The 19644-nt window shown below is 36.8% G+C and overlaps 1 protein-coding gene across 5 annotated transcripts in view; it reads left to right on the top strand.

Annotated features, from left to right (window-relative positions):
- The first annotated feature begins 8779 nt into the window (after positions 1-8779).
- Positions 8780-19644, top strand: part of LOC117576449 (uncharacterized) — a 43385-nt gene continuing 32520 nt past the window's right edge. The window contains exons 1-2 of one of the 5 annotated variants that reach the window (XM_052006666.1): positions 8780-9052; positions 14437-15524. In XM_052006666.1, coding sequence (XP_051862626.1) covers positions 14807-15524 — 718 coding nt within the window. In that variant the 5' untranslated portion in view covers positions 8780-9052; positions 14437-14806. Of the gene's footprint in view, positions 9366-14436; positions 15525-19644 lie in introns of all 5 variants that reach the window. The other 4 variants (XM_052006667.1, XM_034261217.2, XM_034261216.2 and 1 more) reach the window with 4 other exon arrangements.

Below are 19644 nucleotides of genomic sequence, written 5' to 3'. Positions count from 1 at the left end.
TGCATTAAATATTTGCAGCAGCCTCTAAATACCTCAGGGTCTGTCTACAGTTCCTTTAAGCTCCTCTCCCTGCTTCAGTGTTGCCACAGTTAAGCCGCAAAGCAGCCATTAGGCAACTACAACTGATGCGAATACGACGCCAATGGCTGTCACTCGACAAAATGGCGCACTCACACACCCATAGACACAAAGAGAGGCAGACATATTGAAAGACTAGAAGATGGCAGCTGCGAGTTACAGTAAAAAGGCTGAGCGCTCTGTAACTAACAGTATGCAAACTGTCTTGCCACTCAACTGAGCATCAGTAGCTGCCACTTGAGTTATGCTGGGGCATTAAGACACCAGACGACATTTTTACAAACAAAGTAGAGAAACTTCTTCTCGTCGCGTCGCGTCGCGCACAAAAGTAGGCAAGAGGCAGCGAGTTGACTCTGTCGGGTTAATTTATTATTTACGATTTTAATTTGTATTGTGTGGCATTACAATTATGCAAATATGCTTCATGGGAATGCTTTTGTACACTTGCCAGTTGATAACTCAATATTCATTATTGCTCTTCTTGATGGCAGCCCACGTGCCGCCGCCCAGCAATCTTGCTCTCTCTCTCTCTCTCTTATTAGCTCGCTGTTTTTAATCACATGAAAATTGCGCTAAATCATTTTCTAATTGCCTCTTGGAAGTAGAATGTCGCCCAACTTCCCCCATCAGGGATCTTTGCCATCTTTCACTCCTAAATGACTTCACACATTTGCACAGTACATGTTTATGTCTGCCTCAGGACGTGTCGCCAAATCTGTATGCCAGCCAGCGACCCGGCAATATATGTACATACATGTACATATATGTATGTGAAAGTAGATACCAACACATATCTATGCAGAGACAGAGATACATACACATACATATTCGAGTATTGCCTTCCGCACACGCCTGTCAATATGTTGAATCACATATGCAGAGAGCACACTGGGACTGAAGGTACATTCGCAATATCAAGCAGAAGGTAATGCATCCTTAACTATAATAAATTTATCTTAAGAAGACCAAGTTATTTTTTGTATATATTTAGCCAAAGGCCAAAGCAGCCAGCGCTAGTAAATTTACGCTAGGTTATAAATTAATTTATAGTCGATGCCTTTAATAAATAAATTGTAAATATTTTTAAAAATTTAAATTTTGATATTAAAAGAAATTCTTATCACTTTCTTGAGGTTTCTGCCAGTAAAGGGCTAAATAATTTGTTGTTTTTCTTATGCAGTGTACTTCAATATAAGAGTTTCATTAACCTAATTGAGAAAAATCAAAATAACTATTTCATAAAGACCTAATGACAATGAATACTTTAATTATACGAATGAACGTACTTTAATGTTTAATGATGAATCTAAAAACTAAAATTTCTGAACAATTTGTCTTTTTAAAGCATCCATTGTATAAATACAAAATTGAAGAAAATTAAATTAAAAAAAAACGTAGTTTTTACTTTCATTTATTAAATAAAGATAGGTTAGCATAACTCACCAACAAAATTAAATTTAAACTTAACTGTATTAAATATTCTTTAGCGCACGATATAAACTAAACTATCGATTAATTCGGATAACATAGAATGGAGAGAGAGAAAACTTGTAACGTAACTTAACGTAAGCAGATTGTGGAAGAAAATTAAATTGAAACGAATTTTATTAAGTTAATTTGTCATAGACATAAACTGAAATAAACATATTATTATATTAAAAGTATTTTTCCAATACTATGAGTTTACAATACACACTTTAAAAACTTGAAAATTAAAAAATTTGTGTAAGCTTGGCTAATAATTTAAATTTGTCTTATGCGTACTATTTCCTTACGTTATTTAATAGAGTAATGGCAATTCGTTTGACATTGACTTACTTCTCTATTCCTTTTGAAGCAGAGCTTGTTTGTCTATTGGCGCTTGCAGCTTGGGTGCTAATTATGCCAAAATATGTATGCTCGTCTATATGTTATTTCCATATTTGGCAACTGGGAGCTGAGTCGCTCCCCAAGGGGAGCCGCCTCTTGGGCGTTCAGCCAAAGTGTCTTCGCTCTTGGCTCACATTGGTGTTGTTGTTGTTTATGTTTGTGGTATAATACATGGCTGGAGCGTAGTTTAGGTGCAGACGAGGAACTGACAGTGACAGCATCTATTGGTCATTAGCTTCCAATTAGTTATTGTTAATTTGTCGTTTGCCCCACCGTAGCTGAATGCACACATTATGCTTTGGCAATGTGGTCTTGAATATTTTAGACATAACTAAAGGCGAATGTAATTAATATCGCATTTTATGGCTGACGAATAAATAGGTTTCATGGAGTATGAATATATTGTAGCGAAATGATATGTGTGTACAATGGCTTCTGAAAATTATCATCCGTCTCTCAAAATTGCTACACATGATATGCGGTTGTTTTGTTGTTGCCATCAGTAACGCACAATGATCCCCAATTTCTGTGCTCTCAAGACCTGGCTCATCTGTAGTACGTCTTCGGCACTTTGTTTATTTTTGTGGGGCGCGTGGCAAGTGCAGCCACATAGAGAGTAAATGTGGTATGCCAACGCCAAGCAGCCTCGCTTGCTGGGGCACGTACTCCCCTCAGGCTAAAGGCAAGGCGCAGACGAGCTGCGATACAAGTACTTGGAAGACATAGCAAACTCAGCGCTGAGGCCAAAGGGTTGTGCACTTGTTGTCATCATCATCATCATCCTTCGCAGAGCATCATCATCTTCCTCATCATCCATGGAACACAGTATAAATAACCTCAGACGAGGTACAAGGGCTGCGGTTCTGACTACGACAACATTGTTGCCGCTTGTTGTTTGGCTGACTGACGTCAACGAAGGCGATGATGACGTTGATTATGCTGCGAAGAAACAACACAAATTCACAAGAAACGACCCTCAGATGTTGCTCGAGGCTTCTCCAAAGTAGGGGTCTGATTGACTGGCAAATATTGGCAACCGTGCTTTGCGTGTCGGCATGATTGATGCAATCGTTAGATGCATTTCCTGCATCTGTATCTGTATACTCAAATTCTTTTACGACGTTAAACAAAACGAGGCAATTTATGCAAATGTTTAGACAATTTACGGCAAAAGTTCGCACAATTCGGTGGGGCTGGCAGTTTATATTTTATTCAAGAGCACAACATATTTTAGTGGCATCTCGAGGCAGCAATTTTAGTAAGTTTGCTTTCTTTCCCCTCGACAACACATTGCGTTTGCGTCTCTGATTCAGTTGCTGATGCTTGTTGAAAAATTGTGTTTTAATTAAAAACGTTCAAGTGCACTTAAGTGTGCGTTTGCCAGCCACGTCAACAATCAGAGCCACCCAGTGCACACCTACAAAAGGAAAGGAAAAGCCAGCCAGAACAACACGAGCAACAACAAACGACAGCACAAAGAGAAAAGCTATAGCACAAAAGCAACAGCAACAATAATAATTAAGACAACAATACTCCAATGTACAAAATGGCACATCAGCAACAATGTGCAACAAAAATGAAATAAGATAAATCATTTAAATACAAATACGATTCGAGTTGTTTTTTGTATACACTACATTTTGTTATAAAAATTTGAATTTAATTTGAAAAGAAAATAGATTGCAAAGACGAAAAATTAAAAAAAAAAAATAATCTAAATAAATAAATAATTATAGATGGGGATTGCAGTATTTTTCCAATCAAGATGTATATGATAGGAGACTCAGCCAATTCGCATTGAAAGAGTTCATTAAAGAGTGCAGAGCTACTCAATCTGTGATTTTCCGATTCACCAGGGGTAGCTTCTTTGGTGCTCTCTTACTCTGGTGTCTTCTTGGCTACCCAATCCCAGGTTGCACATTGCGATGCTTCAGCAAAAGGACTGGGGCATAAATAGAGGCTGCTTGAACGTTGCTTCTTTCATTTCCCTTGTTGCACTGAAGCCTGTCGCTGATAAGCTTCGCAATGTTTGTGTATGCGCCATCGTTTGTGTGTGTGTGAGCGCAGGAAACAGGATATGACATATTTAATGCGGAACAGATGCGCATATCTTTTGGCGTTTCTTTATGGTAATTTTTAACATTTTTATTTCAGCTCAGTACGAGTGTCTTTTGCAGATGCTGAAAGTATAATTATGAGATTCAGACAATTGGCAAAAAAAAAGAGAGAAAAAACTGCAAATTGGTAATGAATATCCCCTCGACAGAGTTCGAATTTGAATTGCAAAATGGATAAAATATATGCGCATGGCTTTAATAACAAAATGCTTAATGAATTGCAAATGCCAGGCACTAAACCACAAAAGATTATTAATTAATGTGGCAATGGATTGCAAACCGCAAAGTAATAATGGAGCGATAGAAGGGCAGACAAATAATCATTGCTATTTACTAAAGACACTCTCCAATGCTTGAATAAAAATGAAAATGAGTTAATAGAAAAAAAAACTAAATGAAATGAATAATAAGATTATGAGTTCACAGGGAACTATGAGCAGTGTGACATGGAATAGTGCACTAGTTGCATTTACATATTTGATGGCATCCGGGACTTCATCTTCCTTAATGGCAAACTGTGGCTGGACTGCTGGACATGGCGCCATTTTCAATTTGATGAGTCCAGATATCCTCGCGAGAAGGATGACAGCACGAACTCAACGACGCGTAGACGAAATGTGATGCAAGTTTTGTGCGCATTTTTTTTGGTTTTTGTTTTTAGCATTTTTTGCGTTTGTTTTCAGTTCTATTTTTTATGACTGGGCGTAAATGCATAAAACTGAGAGACGACCCTCAAGTGGTGGCTGGCCGTGCGCCTCGGTGGGACCAGTGGCTAGCCACGTGCACTGAAAAATTGTGGAAACTTGTTTCATTTGCCACTGTTGGAAAAACTTTCGAGCTGAACCGCAGCGGCATTAACAACACTTAAAATGCCTGCAGCGTTTTCCTTTAATACAAGTGGACAGTCCTCGTGTTTTTCTTCTTTATCCTTTTTTTTCTGTTGTGTTCTTGTGTGTGTGTGTACTTTGTTATTTTTGTTTTTCAAGGCAACTTTGGTTGAACACTCGGCCACCCCCTTGAAGCGTCCTTTGCCAAACTTTGTCAAGGGTTTTCCCGCACTCTAAACTCATTTTGATTTAGTCGGCATTTAGTTTCCTTTTTGTGCAGATTTTGTTTATGTAGCTCACACACATACACACTTTTCCCCAACAACTTGAAGGCGACAAGTGTAAATGAGTGTCATTTATTTTGCGCTTTGCATTCGCTTTCAGTTTTAAGCTCCAAGTCCGCCAAACGTCCTGAAAAGTCTGGCAGGAATTGCGTGATGTCCTCTGAAGTCTCTATTTAAATGCGAAGAGATTAAAGTAATGTGCAGCATTCTACGTTTGCTTCACAGCGAAATTCAACGTTGGTCAGTTTAAAACCACAAACACATTAAAGCCAATAATTTGGTTTAGTCAAGTTAAGTTAAGTGTTTTATACTAGTTATTCAACCACTTGCAACCAAATTTCACTAAATTGAGTTTTCCAAATTTAAAGTGAATAAGAATGCTGCATTTACTCAATTTTTCACTAATAGAAAATTATCTTATAAATATGGTTCAATTTAAATCATGATAAACTGATTTTAGCTATTTGAACAGTCCTCGAAGAACGTCTGAGCATTAATAATAGAAAAGATTTTAATGTACCTTAATTTCATATTGATTTAAAATTCGTTATTAAATTGTGGACTGCTTTACTTCCAACTACATACAAGTATGCCCGAATTTATCTTATAAATAAGGCGAAGAGCGATGCGAGTGTATAACTTAGTATGTTTTTTTCCTATAAAATTCCTCAAATATTTATATTATCCTATTGTGAGTTAGTTTTGAAGATTTTGTTGCCTCGTTTACATTTGAAGTCTAAATTGAAACCTTCGTCTTCGTCTAAAAACGAAATGCGTTTGCGCATCTACAAGCAGACTCCAAGTAGATGCCAAGTTTGCACAACCATAAACGACTTGAGTTGAAAGCATTTTATGGCAGTTTTCTTGGCCAATTTTTCCGACTAATTTATTTGCAGTTCACTTTGTGCAGAGTTTACTCCAAACACTTGAGCTGCAGCCAGGAAGCTAGGAACCTAGTCGAGTGTCGACTGCTCGAGGCTTTGGCCAAAAAATCCACGTTTTATTAGACAGCTTAAGAGCGACTTACGGCATTCATAAAGGCAAGTCTAAGTCCAGCAATAATTACCACCAAATTAGTTTGCTTTTGCGTGCTGCATTTGAATTAAATCATTTGGCTGCATTTCGCTTTTTTCTCCTCTCTTTTACTAGATGTGATTCTAATTTTTTTTTCTCATCATGGGGCATCTGTATTAATGTTTTTTCTTGCATTTTCTTTTTGAAAGTTGGTCATTGCATTGCTTAATTAAAGTTGGTTTTTTCCATTCGAATTGCCGCCTGGGAGCGTGTGGGAGCTTCTGACTCTCGTTCAGGGCTATCCACACAGTTGTGCCCAGGATTCTTTTAGATCCTCTGACAAGGCGCCATATGTCCCTCTCCAGCATCAGTTGCAAACGGCAGCAGCAGCAGGAGTCCGAGGGAAATAAGACAATTACACATTTTTTTGTTCATTTTGCTTTGGACTGTAATTTCTGTAATTTCTCTTGCAACTTTCACTTTTAACTTGATTTTAACGCCGCCTTGGTAGGTTTTGTTTTTGGTTTACTTATCTCTTGGTCGGGGCGTGGCATGCAACTCTGCATGTAAAAATTATGCGCTACGAAATGCAATTATGTAAATGCCTGCAGCGCAGAAATCGAAGTTAATTAGGTCGTAACTGTGGTGCAAATTGTAATCCCCTAGAGTGAGCAACCGCTGGCTGGACAGGCTACTAACTGCTGGCTGCTGGTAACTGGCTGCTTGAATGAATGGAACAAATTGCTTGGCAAGGAATTAGTGAAGCAAGAAATTGAAAGGGTCATAAAAATGTCAGCTCTTTATTAAATGAGCTTCCTAATGTTGAACATGAAAAATGCGAAGCGGCTTAGAGACAAAAGCTTCTCGTAAAAAGGTCAAAACGACGTCCCCATGTGAATTTATTGATGTGACCTTCAATCGTCAAGCTTCAGTTCATTTTAAGCTATTGCCAATTTAATCCGTTGACTAAAGTTAAATCAATATGAATTCAAATTCAATACGAGCGTTTCAGCAAAATTTTCGAGTCAAATATTTAAATTTGTTTATACACGCTATCACCTAAAGTGTCATAAATCAACAGGAATTAATAACGCACTCATAACAACATTTTGAAAGCGAAACACACAAAATCAATAAGGGAAATTGGGCCTTGAATATGGATAACGTTGATTTGATTTAAAATTCATAATTGTAAAAATTGAAAAACATTAAAATAGTCATACTCAAATGGACATACATATGTTATGTATGTATATGGGCTTCGATTGTGGTGCAGAAATAAATAAAATATAGTTGGTTTCATTTTATATGTGACTACAAGTACATGGGGCTTTCAATTAGGCTTTTTAATTGCTTTTCAATAAATAATATTATAGTAGTGATTAATATTATTTGAATTTCCGTTTGCGTTTGTTGAATTTACGTTTGTAATTGCCTGTCAATTGGGTTTGCTATTTTGGTCAATGCATTGCATCTAAGTACAAGTGCAAACACATTTTGGGCAAAGAAGAAAAATTCGATTAAATTCGCTCGTTTTGCAAGGGTCTTTCGATTTAATTAACTAGCAATTAAGGCAAATTTATTGGCGCACTTTGATGGTCGTAAATTAGCTACTCGAATGATTTTCAAAATGTCAGAGAGCAAATCAATTTACAAAGCTGTCTCGCGAAGAGTGAAAACCCCAACAAGCTGAACTTGTAGCATGTCAGCGCCGGTCCAAGGCCAACCAAGACAAACATTTTTTCAACCGTTCTACTAGTCGTATGAGCAACGGCAATAGCGCAACCTGACTGACGTGTAAGCCACACACACTCTCACACGTTCATATACACATATTGCGCAGAGAGTGAAGCGCAAAAATTGGTGAAAAAGGATATTGGGAGCTTGTTTGGGAGTTGGCAATCACCTTTAAACGCTTTTACCCATGCCCGAGTGAAGTTGAAGTGGCAGTCAGACACAATGAAGAAGTCAAACAAGTCACTTAGCTACTGCTCTCGCTGCTCTAAGGGATGCAAAATTTGGTAAAAAAAAAAACTTTACCTGACTTTTCCTTACGTGGTTGGCGACAGCAACCGACTAGGAGAAGAGGGAACACATAGGAGGCAGGTATATTTTTGGACAAAAGCCAAGCTGATTTAAGACTTTAACTCAGATTGTTCACACACAGTGCACTCTCAGTCTGTGCACTTAAACAGAGTGAAAGATTTGTGGCAGGAAGTATCCGATAAGCGGCTTGCAAGACTTTTCCTTTCCACTTCTTTTGCAGTTCGTCTTTTAACCTGTCTCACTGGCAGATAAACGGATAAGTTGCTGAAGTATCGTGTGATTGATCAAACTGCAAAAGTAATTATAACTCCAAAGAAACTGAATTTCAATGGACGAAAAGGATAATAGAATATTCGATGTTTGTTGTTATCAAAATTAGGCTAATTTCATAATGCTATTTAGCCTTTAATCATTCTAAAAAAATCTAGAAACCGCCATAAAATGAGCGATGCTAAGAGAGCACCAAAGAGAGAGCAATCTCGCAGACACGACAAATCCGAAAGTAGCAACCTAGATGCAAAATATAAAACAGTTGTCTCTAGAACGTCGATCGTGTCGCTTGTGTAGTTCGTGTGTTTCTCCTGCTCGGAGTGTGCAGCATCTTGGGCAATACTTACGCCGAGCAAAGTATTCACAAGATACGACTTGTGCCCCGTGCTAAAAATAAACGACAAGTCGAAAAAGGGGGACAAAATAACGTCAACGTCGATCGCGCGCCAAGTGTAAAATAAAAGGAAGGAAGGGTCAGACCCCTACGGCAAAACAAAATAAAGATAAAAATAAAAATACAAATACAAATAAAGAGAATAATAAAAACGTAAATATTTCTGTGAAATTGCTTATATCGCTAATGAAAAACGAAAAGCGGATGTTTTTTATGCAATCAGTATGTATGCGGGTTAAAAATAATCAAAGTTCGTATTTATTTATTTGTGCAAATTATGCCAAGTGACAAAGATAAATATTTATTCGTTGCCAAATGTTCGCCCAGAATATATTAAGCTGAGAAGAGCTGAGCTGAGCGATCAAAGCGATTGTCAAATGTGCTCAATTGTGAGTTTCTACATTCAGATCAAAGTGCCTCGAAATCATAATAAGCAAATCAAGCGAAAAAGTCGTTGCGCAAATTGGTAAATGCAAATTGCTCGAAATTGATAATGCGTATAATTATTGCAAAAATGCAAATTGTAAAAAAAAAATATCGGAAAACATGAAATAAAAAATCTGTGGTTATTGCAAATATTTACAATTCACATATGGCGTTGAGGCCTTCCACCTGCAGCATTCGTGTTGCACTCTGCATTAATTAATGCATAATTTGCGGAATATGAAAGAGATATGCAGAAAAAAATATATATTTAAAAAACACTTTGTGAAATTGCTGTGAAAATGTGTTAAATTTTTATTTTCGTTTTTTTCTTTCTTCGTATAAATCAGCTGAATGTTTTCACTTAATTTTCATGATATTGTGTTGCAGATAAATATACATAAGATATGCAAACAAACACGAGTTGAAATAAGTGAAAATTTCATCAATCTACGGACAAGCACTTAAAAGTCAATCTACAAATAATATTTGCTTTAGGAAGAGAATAAATAAATTTAAAGGCTCAGGCTACACTGGCAATTGTCTATCAAAATTGGGACGCAAATGTTCATTTAAACCCTGCAAATTCTGTGAAAGTTGAACAGATCTTTTGTTTTCAGTGTATAATGTGAAAACAATTAATGTGTTAAACAAAAAAATTGTACAAAAATGTCAATTAATAGGTGTCGAACTACATATATTGTTAAAGCTTAAAGTTTGTTAATTAAAATGTTTAATTTTAAATGTGACTCGTTTGGCATTTGATGTTTGATTGAAACATTCATCACTCAATTTGGAGAGTTGATTAATAAAGATGATTCAAGGACAAATTCCATTGCAAAATTCCAACTTGTAATAAATATTCACCCACACATGATACTTTATAACACTTGATGTATCTATGAAAAATTGGTTTACCTATCAAGTCAAAATTTGCATTTTTATACTTAAGTGTTGAAAACGTAATAGAGAAAATTGTGTTCTCTTGAATTTCGGGTGTAAACAATTTGGCTTTAAAATACATGTCAGAGCAGCCGGGTTATTTAAAAATATTTGCTTCACTTAATTTACATGATAATGGGCCAGATTTATGCATTTTGTTACTTGCCGGCCGCCCACTTTTTTGTTCGCCCCACTTGGAGGCTTTGCATGCTGCAGGCTATATGTGTCCCAAAAATAAACCGCATAATTCGAAATAATTTGCAGCGTATTTTTGCGGCTTTTGGGTTTGTTGAACTTGCGAGTATTTCGTAGATTTTGATTTTGATTTTTAAGTTTTTCGCATTTTGAAATTCGAATTTCTCTCCTCTCGTATTTTTATGAGGCATCTAAAATTAGTTGCAAGATAATTTGTTGTTATTATTCAGCTTGTTCTGCTACGAAATTTGTTTGTGCTTTGGGTTTATTATATTTTGGGGTAGATTCCCGCGATGCGCCTCATCTCTCCTTGTTGCGGCTCGCTAACTTGTGTGTCAAATGTGACAGCTTTCAATGCGTTGTCGTCTCTATGCTAATTATGCAAATTTCTTCACCCCTGTGTCTTGGCGCAGTGTCATGAGTGGCATAGGGCACTAAAACCACGACTGACGCTACTTTAGATTCATTTGCATTACAAATGCAACTGAAATTTCTGTGCTTGCTGCTGCTGGCGCCTTTTCTTTATGAGCACTATATGATTTATGACATTCAGACAGAATTCACATGAAATGCGTTTCGAATCAATATTTGTTACATTTTCGTAGATGCACATTTTTCATATGTTTGTGTATGTGTAATGAGTGAACGGTTTGCCAACTGCGAGTCCTGTGATTTTGCATTTTTTGTAAAGTTTTATTTTCATTTATTCATAAGTGCAACTGCGTGTCATTTGTACTCCTCTGGACAACATATTGTGACCATCGGAAACGAATTTATTCATTCAATCGGTTTATTTTTCGTGATAACAGCTGTCCATCATATTTTTTCATTCCCACTCTCATTTTCTACTACGTAGAGTAGAAGGGTATTATAACATTGTGCATACGGCAAATCAATATTACATGCAGAAGGTGATATGAATATCCGGCACCATTAGGAATATGTATTCTTGATCAGCGTCAACAGAAGAGACGATTATCGGTCCTTCCGTCCGGCAGTAGAAAACACAACATAGTTTTAGATTTTGCCCCGCCCCGCAAATTTTATGATTTCTGAAAATTTAAAATCAGGTAAAAATTAGTTATTTTATTGCTACTGCATTATAGTTGCTTTGGTTGACAATCTGGTATACTTGGTACTCTATGGTATATGTGAAAGTAATGAAAAAATGCTAAAATATACTGTTAGTGTGTCTATATACTAACACACTAACAATGGCCCTCAATAAATTTTGGTATTTTGATAGTAATGTTACTATTATTATTTTGCTATATTAAAGAATAATACCGCATTCTTTTGTGACTCTTTAAAATGGGTGGCGGGAATGTCACAGTCGAGCACTCTCGACTGTAGCTTTCTTACTTGTTTTGTATAACGTGTTCAAAAAGAGCATAATTTATTTATAGAGTAAGGTCACGTTCAACTTCTCTTGTTTATTTGCAGTGTCGCATCTGTGAAGTTCAAAGCATTTTCCAAATTGCGACCGCATCACCAACAGTCTACTTAATCCAAATCAAATCAATTTACTTAACTTAAATTCCAATTGCAAACAGATGAAGGGCTTTTTTGTCTTCGCCTTTTGCCAGCTGTCAATCCGTGACAGTTTCTGCTAGCTTTTCCCGTGACTGCACTTTTACTTTTTGTGCCACTTTTTGATTGCTCAAGGAGAAGGATATTTTAAGTTTGTCACGAAGTGAAATGCATTCAGAGCACTTTTTGAATCTCTGAATAGAATATATATACATTTGCTGTATCGACTTTATTCTTTTAAATATGCACTGACCAATGTGCACAAATATATTATTGAAATATATAGTTTAATATTCAGAAAGGGTATATAAATTGCGGCTTGTTCGCGATTTTTTGTATTTATTTTTTATTTGCGATTGGAGAGAGAAAAGTCGAACGAAATTCCGTGCATTTTTTCTGTTTTATTTTTATGCATTTGGCGTATATTTTTAATGCTCGCATTTATTTACATTTGCACAGAGGTGGCACTCGACTCTGCTTATTTATTATTTATTTGCGTTATTTTTAACGAGCTGCATTTAGTGCCGATGCATTTGGGAGTTCGCTAAGTGAAAGTGAATTAAGTGACATAAGTCTGAACTCACTTTACACGCTACCTAAGCAGCTGATATCAATTTGTACACGAGCAACAGAAATAGCGATGATTTTTACATTTAATTTCATAGAACGCTGCTATAAATACACAACACGCATGACATAAAGGCACAAAGTAAAAGCCAAAGTAAACATCAGCCAATGCTGCCTCATTTAGCCCCTACGAAATGGAAAATTTATGAGACATTTCCAAAGACTATATTTTCGCGGCTAGCTAAGTGCTGGAAAAACTTTCAACACGATTTCTTCAAAAAAGGTCAATTTTATGTGTCCGACCAATAAATGTACCTTGACATTTGTGTGGAGCAGTCTTCTATGCTCTGTGGAAAACTAAAGAAAATATGTAATAAGTAATAAGAAAACATTTAAGAGAATTCCTTATTTTTTTAGTCTTTTTAGCACACGCTTGTTATTATTTCTTTCTTTTGGAAAGAGAGTGGCACAGAGACCGTTGGAAGTAGCAATGGAATACAATATTTTAAATTTTTATCAGCGGTTAGACTTTGTTAAACTTTGACTGGGTTTACAGTTTTGTGGATGAAATTAGTAGTTTCTTAGTTGAATAAATTTTAGCTTGGTTAATATGGAGTTTGTTGCTTGTATTCGTGTTCCGCACGAATGTTAAGCAGAGTAATACATATTTATTCGAAATTAACATTTCTTTATTCTAGTTATTATCAAAATTTGTCCGCTCTATTTTTCTGCAAATGTTCTTGTTTTTATTAAGTTTGTTGTTGTGAAAAATGCTTTTAGAGCGCCTCAGTGTTGTGTTTATTTTTATATACATTCAAACACTCGCCCATATATATGAACTACATACAAACTTACGTATAAAGCTGGCCCATATGTTACTCGCATGTTGCTTTGTGTGTTGATTTGCTCGTAAAAAGAAAATCATTTAAATGGCGTTTTGCTTTCCGTTCAAGATACTTGAATTCGGTTTGTTATTTTATATATGTATGTACAACTATGTATGTATATAAAATTAGCCCAGATCACTAAGTGTCAACACACGTACATATAGCCGGAACAACTGGTGGGTGGCGCACCCGAAATGAACCTAAGAACCTAATTGAATTTTTATTGGTATTTTTATGATTAATCGTCATGGGAAATTTTCTATTTTTGGTCTTTGTTTATTCTATTGGAAATGTGAATCTGACACTAAAATTTTAAAAAGCATTCAAGTTTCATTTGGCATGTGACGGCGCATGAATGATGGGTATTTGTTCTTCTCATTTTTTGTATACATAGTCAATTTAATGGCATCTTTATATCCGGCATAAGTACTCAAACTCCTCAAACTTGAAAGAATATCTACGCTGAATCGATCTGACAATGTCCATAGAAATTATAACATAAGCAATTGACTTCGAGAAAGAACTGCTACAAATCAGAAATGTCTGGCAACATAATTGGCTGCAAAAACATAAATTTTAAATACGAAATATGGACAACATCTTCATTGTTTACATACATACACATATGTACTCATGTCATTATGAAGTGGAAAATGGTAGTGAAATCAAGTGCTTTTGATAAGTATGATGAAATGTGCTAACAAAGAAAACATAAATAAACAAAGCATAACAAGATAGAAATTGTAGTTTTAATATATCAAAAACGGAATGCTAGCACAAACAATGCCATAAATATTTCAATAGTATATACCAAAGCGCACCTCGTAAATCGTTTATTCCTTTGACAACTAAACGTAAATATTTGCAATAACAAACAACAAAGGATATAATACAAAATAGAAAAAATAATCCGAATACAAATTGTTTACCATTTAGAGTTTATCCACTTTTTTTCTTATTGCGCATTGTACTTTTTTCGCACTTTTCTCAAAGAAAACTGAATGAAACTTTTCGGGTAGTTGCAATGCAACGGAAAAAGTGCCGACACCATTTGAGTTGGGCCGGAAGAATGTGAAAAATCTTCAAGTAAATAAAGTAAAAAAAATCCATTCCTTGGAAGAAGGAAAATACATGTAAATGAAGTACTGTAGAATGCGGCGTACTCTTGGCTGAGTATGAAACGCAATTAACAACAAAGAAATTCCCCAACAAAAGACAAATACAAAAGGCGAATGTAATGTGAAAACCTGCTGAGTGAAGAACTTTCCTAAAACTAAAATTAAAACTGAAACTGAAATTGAAAATAAAAAGGAGAAGCAAAAGCAAGAGAAACAGAGAAAGCGTGTCAATATAAACAGGCGCCATGAAGTTTTGTTTGGAAGCATTTTGGTTATTTTTGTTGACAGTTGGCGGCAATCAGCAGCAATTAAGCACTGATTGTTGCCACGGGCTGCGTCCCACTTGGGGCATGCCAGTCGCAGTTGCAGCTGCCACAGCAACAACAACTGTGAATGCCACAGCATCAGCAAAACAAAAATCAATCGAGCAAACGCTGATGGACAGCGGCGGTCAAATTCACAACGGAAATGAGTTGGAAAATGCAATGAAATTGCGTGAGACCACAAGGCAAACAAAGACTGAATCCCTCCCAGTTATTGGGGACATAACAACAACAACAATACAATCACAAATCGTGCCGGATGCAACAACACTGACGGCAGCTCAGAAATCATTTGCCCGCCAAACTGTCAAGCAAGCCAAAACGTCCTCTCTCAATTTACAGCAAAATATTAAAGAGCGGTTGGTGAGCTTGTTTGCCAGTGAGGAAGAGGTCGACTCTAGTCCCACAACAACGACATCGGCAATGACCGACAATGATGGGACAATCACTCATCATCCGGAGCGTCGTCATCTGGTGCCCGATAAGCTGCAGTACACGAAGGAGATCCAAATCAAACAGGGTCGTTTGATGGGCATCACACGTCGCTTCCAGGTGACCAGCGGGCTACGTGAGGTGGATCAGTATCTGGGGCTGCCCTATGCGGAGGCACCTACGGGCAGTAGACGATTTATGCCACCCGGTACGTAGCAACTTATAATAGTGATGCTTCTTTTAGCTACTTTATTTAGAGTTTATTTGAAAATATAGGTTAATCGAATTTGTGTTTGAGTTATGCCTTTTAAATTAGCTTAAGTACGTAAAGTAGCCACAATAATAGCAGCAAGCTTATTTAAATAAATGGATACTTTCTCAATATCTATAAATTTCGATTTACTGAGTTAAAAGCAACATAAGAAATTATGTTCTCATTTTTAAGAAACAAGAACAAAGATTCTTGAATTTGAGATCATTTTAATATTACAATAAGATTATTTATTCAAAACGATGATTGATGAACAACATTTTGTTTTACGATTTTGTAAAAAAAGTTCTTAAATTAATATTTGCGATCTCCTTTTTAATCAAAAATAAAACATTCTTAAAGCAAGATTTTAATCTTAAATTTTTTAACTACAAAACTTTAGATCCAAAAAATCTTGGTAGTAAGCTAATGAAAAAACTAATTTTTCGGTCAGAATATATATTTTTTTCCCCTGTTATTTATAACTAATCAAAATATTTAGGTTAGGTTGTAAAAGTTCTCTTGTGCTTATGCTGATTTTACCTTATCTTTATCAGAAAACCGGTAACAATTGCCTTTTCGTTTTCTTTCAAGTTATTGAAATATTAACTCGATGCTTACTGATAGTAGCAAAAAATTAACTCATTGAGAAACCCAATTTTATCATTAATCGATTGATGTCTCGGTAAAATGAGAAATAACCATCGAAGAACACACTCAAAAAACATAAATATTTATAAGTCTTGCCTGTTTCTACATTTAGCATTTTTCGGCTTTTATGAGCTAAGACTCTCAACACTGTGCCACAAATATGACGGCAATTTGCCACTTTGCCTTAGAGCCAGCAAAATGCAAAATCAAAACCCAAAATTACACAGCAGATGCAACAGAGGAAACAACTTGACCATGTACGAACAGTCTGCAGGGCAATTCTGAATTTAGCCTGCAATTTAAAGCAATTATCTCTGAGCTGCACCTGGCATTAGGCTTTCAAAACTTGACACGTACTCGGAACGCCCCCAAAAATACGCCTCACATTTTGGCATTCTTGTTGTGGGTATCCTTTATGTCCGCATGGGTGTTCGTTTGTTTATTTCACAGGGTCGAATGTGGTTGCTATTATTTGGGCAATGTTTAGGGCAATTCAATGCAAATTGTAGCCAATCCAAACGTATACAGAATGTGTGTGTTATGTTTAGAATTTTGAGAATTTGTCTAGAATCTTGTGAAATATTATGTTATTGTTTGTTTTAATTGAGTTTTGGGTACATTTGAGTTCAACAGACAGACTGGAGTGTGTAAGGAATGCTAATTATCAGCTCACAATTTGCAAATATTTGTCAATTGTAATTGAACATTGGAGCGCTCAGATTGAGGTCAAACTGAGGCATTTCCGGCCATTGAATGGCCGCCTAGCTAAGCCGGCAAACCGCATCGATTGGTCCATCGACGGAACATAAATGCAAAACCGCAGTTGTAACTGCAACTGTAGCTGCAGCTGAAAATGCAAATGCAAGTTGCTGCTTGCCAAGAGCCTTCAATTTCACACTTTCTGTATGCGCAATGTAGCGGCAGGACCTCACATTGTAAGGACAATAAATTATCTGGCGCGTTTTGCAGTTGGCTTGGTCTGTGGCAACATTTGTTGCCCACCAGCTCGAGAGTCGACTCTCGACGTTTGACAGTCGACAGCCAATAGCACAGGCCGTGACAAAAGTGCTTGTCACGATTTGTATTTGTGTGTCTAGTATGAGTGTGAGTGTAAGTGTGTGTGTATGAATGTGTCTGTCTGTCTGTGGGCAAGTGTTTGCAACCGCGTAGCGTTTATTGAGCACTTGAGTGGTGCACACTCAATCCGTGCGGCAAGTTGCAACAATAACGAAGACTGCGAACTATGTGACGCCATATTTGTTGGCGGAAGTTGTTTGCCTTAGCTAACATGACGACTCAGTAGTTGTTGCAGTTTCACAGTTCCAGTTGCAGCTACAATTGCAGTTGGCCGTCTACATTGTGGCAACAACACGCGTTAAGTTTTGTTAGGCAAATATAAGCCAATGCAAATACAAGGTTCGTTTGCGTATACGTAATGTGTGTGTAGAGAAGAGATGCACGCTCACACACACACCCACACACATGTAGTGACATGAGATAGACTGTTGCCTGTTTGTGCGTGGCAGCCAAACAAATAGAAAACTTTTCGACAACACGTCGGAAAATTGTTTTGCGTTTTTACGTAGTATTTGTCTTATTTCTATCTCTAGCCGGGATCAGGAGTTAGGGACCAGAGGAGTTTGTGGTATGGTGGGCGTGGTCATGTGCGCTTTTATTTATGTACTAGACGCGCGCCTCCTTTTGCCTGTTGCCCAAATTTATTAATAACAAAATGCAAATAACGCCACCGACTGGCGCGCTTTGTATGTCGAAACTCAACATTCGCCATTCGCGTATATTTGCTATCTCGTCTCCCTTCCCTTTGAATACATTCAAGTGCTCGTCTGTGGCTCATTCAAAGATATGGCAATGTGCGGAGATTTGCCTTGTTTTTATGAGCACAATAACGTGAAACATTTGACAGCAAAATGAAATTTGTGTACGTCGAATATGTCAAAGTGTAAATGTTGCATATTTTTGGGCGTACAAACGCTGCAAATTGCTTTCCACCCAACCGTCTTTGTTCACTTTGCCTTGGCATAATAAGCAGTATGTGCGCCGCGATTTCATATCATAGTTTTAGTTAATAACTCTGATTGCCTCGGGAATGTCTGGTACTGACATTTAGTGGATTTCATACCACAATTTAGTGGATTAAATTTGTATTTTCAACTATCTTATACACTAGCAACCCTATTTAAATTTCATATAAGGCAAACATATTGCTTGGATACAGAGTTAATTAATGCATTCCATTTACAACATAACAAATGCCAATGAAAATACATAGTATGGAAGGAAATTGCAACACTCCATGGGTCGAAATATGTAAGCACTTTGGAATGCCAATCAACAGAGGTGTCAGTTTCATAAAGTATGTCATGGCAACTGGTTTACGTGTGATGCTGCAACAATGCAACATCGTATTTGCACAGGATTCCAAACTAAGTTGACCAAATCGTGGTTGTGGTTGTGGTAGTGCCCACGCAAGTCCCTTTCGAATAGGACAAATCGACGTTAACTGAAACACCAAGCCAAACTGAACCGAACCGCAGTCAACTTGGCTGCTGTCCCGAGTGCCCTTTGAATGCTATTTCAGCTTGCTGCTGTTGCACTCATGTGCAGGAAGTGCCAATGTGGCTGTCTACTTGTTTACGGAGCTTCCAAGTGCCCGCTGACCGTGCTGCATAAATACGAAATTGACTTTATGCTCCCCAAGCGTCACGCAAACCAATCGAATGCTGTTTTTTCGCGGCATCCCAGTGAGCGGAAGGGCAAGAGATAGAGAGCGAAAGTATGCGATAGCACGATAGAAAGACCAAAAATAACCAAGCACGGAATTGTTGGTTATAATCGATACAGTGGGCCGAATACGAATTAAAATCAAAAGGTTTTAGATTTCAATGAATTTTAGTTATTAGACAAATCATCGTGAATTGAAAATAATTGATTGGAAAAAGTGGAATATCCCTATGTCCTTTATAGATTATTGTCCTTTATAGATAGAGCTTTCAACAAAAGAGTTTACAGGAAATGAAATAATTGATTACAAATATTATCAGCCGATTAGGTGCATATGTAGAAAAAAATCAAGATATTACATTATTATTAGTATGGATATGTATATACAATGTAAGGGTGACCTTTGACTAAGTCTAGTAAAACAAACTATGGGACGCACAAGTAAATATTTGTCAAGCCGAATAAATCTCTTAATCTTAATCTCTTAATTTCGGAAATAATAAAGAAATATTTCTTAGGCACACTTTAACGAAACCTTTGAAAGTTTCGTTACCACAATGAGTTTTGTGGATTTCGTAAATAATATGTGTAATATCTACGCATGTGAAGCTTGGTGTCTAATTTGTTATCGAAGCAATACCCCTAATATTTGCACACTATGCAACACTTAAAATAAGTTATCATT

This window comes from Drosophila albomicans, chromosome 2R, assembly GCF_009650485.2.
Source record: "Drosophila albomicans strain 15112-1751.03 chromosome 2R, ASM965048v2, whole genome shotgun sequence".
NCBI lineage: Eukaryota > Metazoa > Arthropoda > Insecta > Diptera > Drosophilidae > Drosophila > Drosophila albomicans.
Note: the sequence above shows the minus strand (reverse complement) of the source record. Positions and strands in the feature narration are given on the sequence as shown.